The sequence below is a fragment of the Gadus morhua genome, chromosome 11 (genome assembly GCF_902167405.1).
Source record: "Gadus morhua chromosome 11, gadMor3.0, whole genome shotgun sequence".
Taxonomy (NCBI): domain Eukaryota; kingdom Metazoa; phylum Chordata; class Actinopteri; order Gadiformes; family Gadidae; genus Gadus; species Gadus morhua.
Genome location: NC_044058.1, coordinates 5,687,481 through 5,696,083, shown reverse-complemented (window position 1 = coordinate 5,696,083; position 8,603 = coordinate 5,687,481). Strand labels below are relative to the sequence as shown.

Sequence of the window (8,603 nt, the reverse complement as noted above, 5' to 3'; positions counted from 1 at the left end):
TGAGTGAAGACAATCAAATAATTTTCTACTAATGTCAGTGTTGTTATGTTGAGTTGTTTATAAAGCTGCTTGTTGCTTAACGAGGACAGCTCCTTTGTGAGGATTAATTGTACATTAATCCTACACTTCTTATTTACTTCTCTGAAGAAGACAAATATGTTTAAGCGAACATTTCTGGCTATGGAAGTATCCGGCTATGGAAGGTTAAATACATTGTATTTACTGCCAGTTACAGTATCAAACTGCCAAGCATAACTGATCAAATAATGAGAATACAAACAAAAGCGTCAGTCATTTGTGGTTTAATGCAGTCAGGGGTCAGAGAGTATCGACCTATGGGGCCACTAGCTACCAGGGGGCCAACAACAGACCCCTGGTGTCCACAGTCTGTTAGAGCCACAAACACAAGGCCCTTCCAAATACAGAGACAGAGCAGCACCCATAATAACATACAAATCACACTCCACTTCTTCTGCTCTTTTCATTGTGTAAGGCTAAATCAAATGAGATAATTTAAGGTTTGAGAACGTAAGAGATTGATTAAATGGACATATTGGATTTCTAGAAGAAGGAAAGAGACGTAATGCTTTGTGAATATTCTGTGTATTTTGGTCGTGACATTTGTATGCTGCAAATGGCAGTGAGATATACTGTGTGTGTGTGTGTGTGTGTGTGTGTGCGTGCGTGCGTGCGTGCATGCGTGCGTGCGTGCGTGCAGCCCGCACTTCCTAGTGTGTGTTTTTTTATCTCATAGATACCACACAAGACCAATGTGGAGGGACTTAAGGTGGAACATTCAGTACCTGAGGGATGTGCTTGCATATTCCAAACAGGTTTTCTATATGGTTGACTTCAGGAACAATGACTGCAACGTTTTTAATGGTATGATGTGGCAAAAAAAACAAGTATGCTGGTGTTGCAGGTGTTGATGGCAGCTAGTGATGAAGGATCATTCTCAGAACGGTCCCAATAATATTACATTACATTATGTAAGATAATAAGCTTTCCTCAACTGTCATCACCACATTGAAAACTCATTTGAGTCAGACAGTGGATAGATAAATTGATGAAGAAATATTTTCTTTTGCACAACGTGGATTATCAAAAGATGACACGAATCCCTGTGGGCTGTCCTCACCAGGGGGGGAAAGTTTAATTGCTGGCAGCCAGTGCTGCCATTCCTACCTGTCTGATCCAGGGCCCAGGGCGGTCTCACCACAGCCAGAGGCTCCGCCCCCAGGCTGCTGTCCAGTAGATAAAGGCAGGTGCATGGGAGGTCCTCTTCTCCTCAGACAGCAGAGAGAGCAGTGAACGGTGCTGCCATCCATATCACTGTGTGATGTTATCCCCACAAACTAAGGACTGTTAATATATCCGCTCTCACGGTAAGAGATTGTTGTTGTTTTCATAGTAATGGTGTGGTTTATATTTAGTATATTACATATGTTGTTATAGTGTATTTAATATATTTGGGTTAGAATTCAACAAAACACAGTAATATACAAATAACATACAGAAATAAATACATAGTGCAAATAATAAATTGTATACATTTTCTAATTATTGATTTATTATCTATTTAATATAATATTCATAGTAGTGCTGTCAAGTGATTAAAATATTGAATCGCGATTAATCACATTAATGCCATAGTAACTCGCGATTAATCGCAATTCTTTTTTCTATGCTGAATATCCCTTGATTTCTTTGTCCCATTAATTTTTCTCATTTTAATACTCTTATCAACATGGAGAAGTGCATTGGCTTGCCTTGTGCAAACGTTTTTTTATTGATAGCAACATTGGCATATACTGATCGAAACAGGACGATACAAAAAAAAGCCTATAGTGCAATTAAACAATTAACATACAAACATACTTCCTTGAACATAGCAGTCAGGCTACTGCTTCTTTGTTTTGAGCCAAAGAAAAAAAAAAAGAATTGAGTTAATCGCGCGCTAAAAAAATTGATGCCGTTAAAATTGGTTTGCGTTAACGCCGTTAATAACGCGTTTAACTGACAGCACTAATTCATAACTGTGATCATTATTTAAAACTGTATTCCTTCCAGCTTAAAATCAACCTACCATGGCTCCGTGTCTGGCCAGATCTGCTCCAAGCGACCTCAACCATTGATGGAACAAGCTGGGGTTCCGCCTGCAGAACAAGAAAGGATGGACTGAAATGCTGGATGAAACATTCCTACTCTGTACTAAACGGTAGGTCTGAATTCAGCCTAATGAAACAAACCGAGGGGTGACTAACTCAAGCTTCATTACACCCCAAACACTCACTAGACTTTCATTCTCTCGGTTTGTACACCAACCTGTTCCTCTCGATTGATTGTCAACTTCACGTTTCTCCACCTCTCTGTCTCTTTATCCATTTAGGACGAATAACATTCCTCTCTTTTTTGCTGCTAAAAAGAACAGCGCTGGCTGCGTCAAGAAACTGTTGGGATGTGCCTCCACCAACATCTTTGAGAGAGGTGAGGAAACTAACTGGTCCCCTGGAAAATGCTGCTGCTGTGGGGTGGATCTGTGTGGTGTGGTTCTATGTGGTTCTGTGTTGTGTTGCTCTGTGTGGTTCTGTGTGGTGTGGTTCTATGTGGTTCTGTGTTGTGTTGCTCTGTGTGGTTCTGTGTGGTGTGGTTCTATGTGGTTCTTTGTGGTGTGGCTCTGTGTGGTTCTGTGTGGTGTGGTTCTTTGTGGTCGGTCAGTCAGTAGAGAATGTGATGTTCTGATGTTCTTGGTCTGGTTTGTTGATGCTCTGGTGTTCTGGTGTTCTGATGTTCTGGTGTTCTGATGCTCTGGTGTTCTTGTGTTCTGATGTACTGGTGTTTTGGTGTTCTGGTGTTCTTGCGTCAGGTGCTCTGGGGGAGACGGCATTGCACATCGCCGTCATGAACGACAACGTGGACGCAGCCGTGGCGCTCATGGACGGGGCCCCGGAACTCATCAATGAGCCCATGACCTCTGAACTTATGCAAGGTGGACACAGACACACACAGACAGACAGACAGACGGACACACTTATGAGAGTTGTTTATAAATGAAAAAATATAAATGAGAGAATAGTTAACAGTTAAAGAATAATTAAATAAAATGTGTTTAATTTTTTTGATAGGGTCTACAATGAAGATACAAAATATCTATTTTTATTTGTATTCATTTTTAGATAAAAGGACTTAGCGGACAGTTGGCTGGTCTGACCCTGGTTTTGGCGTCCACAGTCTACCTGTAGTCATTCTAGGACAAGATGCTCAAGGAGTAAATGGAATAATGGATTAGGTGTGAGCACCAATGAATAACCTCTCTCTGGATGTTCTAACCAGGTGTCACTCCGCTCCACATTGCGGTGGTGAACCAGAACATCACCCTGGTGGGTCAGCTGATCGCACGCGGAGGGGACGTGGCCACGCCCAGAGTCACCGGCCTCTACTTCAAGAAGAGGCCAGGAGGGCTGGTGTACTACGGTCAGTCTGCTGCTACGCATGCGTGGGGGGACAGTGACTACACACCTATTCCGACATTGGCTGTTATCCAAATACGATCTATGGCCTTTGGATCGTATATCAACATCGCCACCATATTGGAGAGGCAAAGACTGGCCTGTAAACAAATATGGGCTTATAGTTCTGGTGGGACACTCTAGTCATACGCTGCCTATCAGCTGACAGCTAACGCGGTCCAATCAAACGCACGTACACTGATAGGCGGTCAATTTAAGAGCTTCCAAACACTCAAAGTTAGGTGTACTGAGCAGAACTTCGTCCACCACCATCAACCCAGCTTTGGTTTTGCTCTGTATTGTATGTTACTTATACAATGGGTTGAGATATCTCCAGTGTTTCCTGTGTTGTCAAGTGATGGTATATTGTTGGTATTCTGTATTTGACATCTGTACGTCATGCTAAATCCTACAGCAGGAAAAGAGTGGAACCATACCGCCAAACTAAATTGTATTTCTTTCACCAAACCCTTTTCACAGAGGCTTCATAGGATAAACACAGGTGTGGCTCATAACACTAATAATGGGTCTGCAACTGTTTATGTACGATGGAATGCGTAGTAGACTTAACTAGTGCAGATAGGTCTACTAACCGTGGCTCTGGTACAGACCAAAAATTTGTGTTATGAGCAACACCTGAATTTGTCCTACAATAACAACTGTGAAAGGGTTAATTGAAATCTGATGCTTGAATGAGGGGTAGAGTAATTTATTGGTGGGTTAATTGATCCATGTATACTGTGGTTGACTCTCAAAGGTTGTTGAGAGCTATTGTTATTGGTGAAGACATTATCTTAACATTGACATTGTGTGCGACAGATGAGCACATCCTGTCCTTTGCTACGTGCATGGGGAACGAATGCATCATGACCATGTTGATGGACGCCGGGGCCAGCACAAGGGTCCAGGACTCCCGTGGTATGGACCAATCAGCACCATCCCTCTCTTCCTTACTTCCACTCTTTACAAAGAGGTTCAGGATAATGGAACTTTGATTCGGATCAGACCACGCTAATCCGTCAGTATCCTCATTATGATCTACTATTCATCTCACGCTCACTCAATCTCTCTTCCAGGGAACACAGTGCTCCACATCTTAGTTATGCAGCCTAACAAGACCAACGCGTGCCAGGCCATGGACCTGATCCTGTCGCGCGACGTGGAGCTGGACCACTCGCTGCCCCTGGACATGGTGCCCAACTACAAGGAGCTCACCCCCTTCGAACTGGCTGCCAAGGAGGGCAACGTTGTGGTGAGGGGGGTGGGGCACGGACAAGGGGGCCAACGAGAAGACAAAAGCAATACAAACAAACAAAAACACAAATTCAAACAAAGAGCGAAGAAAAGCAATAAAAAAGAAATTCGAAGCGAAACAACGTTTAAACGGCCCAAAGAATTCTGTGATCATTTATGTTATGAATAAGAAGTTATTATTGGACAAATTCTGGGATTGTTTGAACTGAAACTAACCCTAGCTAACCCTAACCCTAAGCCTATTTTTATCTACTCTAAACCTTCATTTCCTCTTTCACGTTCTGTTTGTCTGGTCTCCTCTTCCTGTTTTCCCGCCTCCCTGTCGTGTCATTGGGCCGTGAAGGATCTTGGGATACGTGGGCCGTGAAGGATACAGCCGATGCATCCTTCAAATTTGGGAAAAGAAGGCTGCATTCGTAGGCCGCATTTGAAGGACCCTTGGAATTGGGACAGCACTTGGCGCTGTAACGCAATCGGCGTCGACGCATCCTTCGAATGCAGCCTTCAAAGGATGCGTCCTATGAATTGGGACAGGCCAGAGAATTTCTAATATGAGGAGAATGGGCACTCGCTGGTTAGTTCCGGTTTTCTGGAATGGTTGCAGTAATAATCTCTGTCCACCCGGGGCGCTCGTAGGCGAGTCCAGAATGAATGGGAGACTATGGGGTTATATCCTCAGAATCCACTTTTCTCACAATGTAATTTTTTGTCAAGTAATTTGAAAGTTGCGTTCAAAGGTGGGGCTAAAATAATAAACTCAGCTGAATATTGCATTTTTTAAGGTCACGTATCTGTTCTAAAAATTTGTTAAAAAAATATGATGACGTCACACATTGTCATACTGTCAGAGGTACTGCTTTACGGCAGTTTCTGAAGCACTTCCCGCAACGATAATACCAGCTGTTGGAGGTAAGGCTTTTTCTTGCTTACTAGTTACAGAGTTTTAGTGAGCTAATGTAAAAAAAAGAAATGCGCGAATGTTTTACATATGTATGTAACTTACAGAGGTTTTTTTTTTAATCCTCACTAGTGCCGATGATAAAGCTTTTTTTTTAGTAACGATTATGAGCCATTTCTTTCTCCTGAAATAGAAACCTGGATTAGAATCATAATTTTAAGACTGCATCAACTAAGTTTACATCAGTAAACAATTTCCTAGAGAGCAGTGTTCTGTTGTACTCCTCCTCATGCCTCTTCCTTTCTTGATCTCTACAGTTGGACATTGATGCTGTGACAACGGACAAGTCTTCTTCCTCGGTCCTTTTTTAGTTACCGTTCTTATTGTGTTCTTATTGTGATGTTTGAATAAACTTGCCTGTTGCAATGTTGGTATAATGTTTGTATAATTACTGCTATACAACTGTTGCTGTTTCAATGTGACCCAGACCATATTTCTCATTTAACAGACATGCGTAGCTTATAATGTGTTGCAGGGCAGAGCAATTATATTCAATGGCTTAAAACAAACCCATCTGTAAAGATCAGTGAATGCATAGCAATCAATGACCAGTGGTGTAGATGGTTTTCGCTCTGTGCAAGGTCATTAGCCCAAGTAAGTCCTACAAAAAAAGAACTACAGTAATAGCAGATGTTGGAGTTGTTAAATCGTTAACAAACAATTTATATGGAACAATCGGTTAAGGTAAGTTAAGTGCTTGAGTCTCGACACTTGACACTCGCGATTTTACCCGGGCTCCAGCGCAACGTTCCCTAGCAGGTGCAGCCTCAGGTAGCCTAGTACCATTCATTCATTCAGGAGCAAGCAAGAACGTTACCCTTTTCTGTCCTTGGGAAACGAAAATAAACTTTTCGTTTCCTGAAAATTCAAACTATGCACCTATCAGCGTGGGCACCGCCCACATTTCCCACGGTATCGTGTATATAACGCGGTGTATACCGTCGCTCATCCTCCCTTTTCTTTCAGCACTTGTTTCTTATCAGCGAGGATTGAGATACTACCTAGGATTGAGATACTACCTAAGAAGATGACTTCTACAACAGAACAACGGATCTCCCAAGCCGGTGGCAGCGGCTCGGGAGAGGCCTCGGACAAACAGCCCTTTTCAGGGCCACCTGAGAGCGCTCCTGGGGCTAGGTCCTTCTCAGGACTCGTTTGCGCCTCCTGTCCCGCCTCCCTGGCACCGGCTGATGGGCACGTTTGTTTTCGGTGCCTCGGCACCGACCACGCCGCAGCTGCTATGGCGCCCTTCGTCTCCTGTGTCGCCTGCCGGGAGCTGCCTGAAGAGGGGATCCTCTCCAGGCATCTCTACTTCTCCCCTGCGGTGGACCTGGCTGACGCCATTGACCTGTTCAGGGCCAGCCCTGACTACCACGATGGCGTCATCGACGCCGACGACGACGCTGTTTCCATAGACGACGTCTTCGACGACTCGGCGTCCGGTGTTTCCCGCTCCCGGGTTTCAACCGCCACCGCCGTGGAACGCGAGAGACCGCGCCGGATGGCCGATCTCTTCGGGGAGATCATGGGTGAGGCGGAGGCCATCAAAGGGATTCCTATGCCGGCCCCGCCTCTCGCCCCCATATCGGACGATATGCAGGGCGAGTGCTTTCGCACCCCATCTTCTTCCCGACGGGTTACCCAGTGCCCCTTGTTCCCGCCTGTGCAGCACTTTTTCAGTGCTGCCGGTGGGGACCCTTCTACCCTGAAGGCCCCGGTGAAATCCTACACGGATTTCACCAACGTGGAGGGGTGGGCCGATACTCAGGCGAGGGGGATCCCTCGCCTGGAGCCTCCCCTGGCAGCGCTTCTCTGTCCGGGCGCCGGATGGCGCCCTAACGAATAGCCGCTGCCCCCCGACCGCCTCCAGAAGCAGATTGTCGGCCTAACGGACAGGGTTTTCGTTTGTGCCTCTCAATCCGCGGCGGCGGTCAACAACATCGCTCTGCTCTCCTCCCACACTGCGGTGCCGGAACGGGAGCGGGCCAGCCTGGTCCTGGGTCCACTAGCGCCGGATGGCCTATTTGGTCCCCGGTTCTCCGAGGTTCTCGCGCACCAGCAGTCTGTCCGTGAGAATCGTTCCCGGTTCGGGGCGATTCTCACGGGCTCCTCCCACCAGCAGGCCGGGAGGAAGCGGGATCCAGGCCGGTCCCAGCGTTCCAGGGGACCGCCTCCGACTCCAGCCCCGGTGCCGCAGCAGCAGCAGCCGCAGCCGCCGCCGCCGCAGACGGGTAGAGCAGCGCCACGGACCGGGAAGTTCCGGAAGATGGCTCAGACTTCCCAAATAAAGAAAAAAGTGAAGACCGTTCGGCCGAACGGCAGTACATGGTACCTAAAGAGCGATATTCCTTAGGCCACCTGCGTCCTACGCTTGTGGTGCGTTCCTCCATGTTGCCTCTTTCCCCCCCTCAGCCCGGTGGCTGTAGGGTGGCGGTCGGACGGCGTGTTCACATGGCCTCTGGTTCACCTGCTTCTAAGAAGCGGCGTCCCTTGGAGCCTCGTGGACGGATCAGAGACTCGTTGCACGAGCCCGTGGATACGGCCGCTTGTACCGGTCTCCTGGTTCCCCACATTATAGGTGAGGAGACGGGTCCGCGCACTGTGGCTACAGCCTGCGGACAGCGCATGTGCATGGGTGCGGCGGCCGGACGGCTCGCTCCCTGTTCAGCGGTCACGAGCACAACTTCTAGACAGATCGTTGTTTTTACAGCGGCTGGTTCTGGTACGTCTCCTACGCTCGCTGAGCCTCCTCCCTTTCATGGGAAGCCCCCCTTGGTTCACACGCAGTGTGGAGGCGGTAGGGGCAGAGGAATACGGGTTATTCCTGGACGGTCTTCCTCAGCTGTCGGCTCACCCTCTCTTACCGCTATGCGTGTTGGCAA

At 46.9% G+C, this 8,603-nt stretch overlaps 1 protein-coding gene across 1 annotated transcript; it reads left to right on the top strand.

The window, feature by feature from the left end:
* The first annotated feature begins 1,367 nt into the window (after positions 1-1,367).
* Positions 1,368-5,131, top strand: LOC115554265 (transient receptor potential cation channel subfamily V member 6-like). The gene is made up of 7 exons (XM_030370924.1): positions 1,368-1,385; positions 2,071-2,128; positions 2,403-2,487; positions 2,867-2,989; positions 3,334-3,474; positions 4,329-4,427; positions 4,586-5,131. The coding sequence occupies exons 4-7, from the start codon at positions 2,902-2,904 to the stop codon at positions 4,930-4,932; spliced, it is 675 nt and encodes a 224-aa protein (XP_030226784.1). The 5' UTR covers positions 1,368-1,385; positions 2,071-2,128; positions 2,403-2,487; positions 2,867-2,901; the 3' UTR covers positions 4,933-5,131.
* The last annotated feature ends 3,472 nt before the right edge of the window (positions 5,132-8,603 follow it).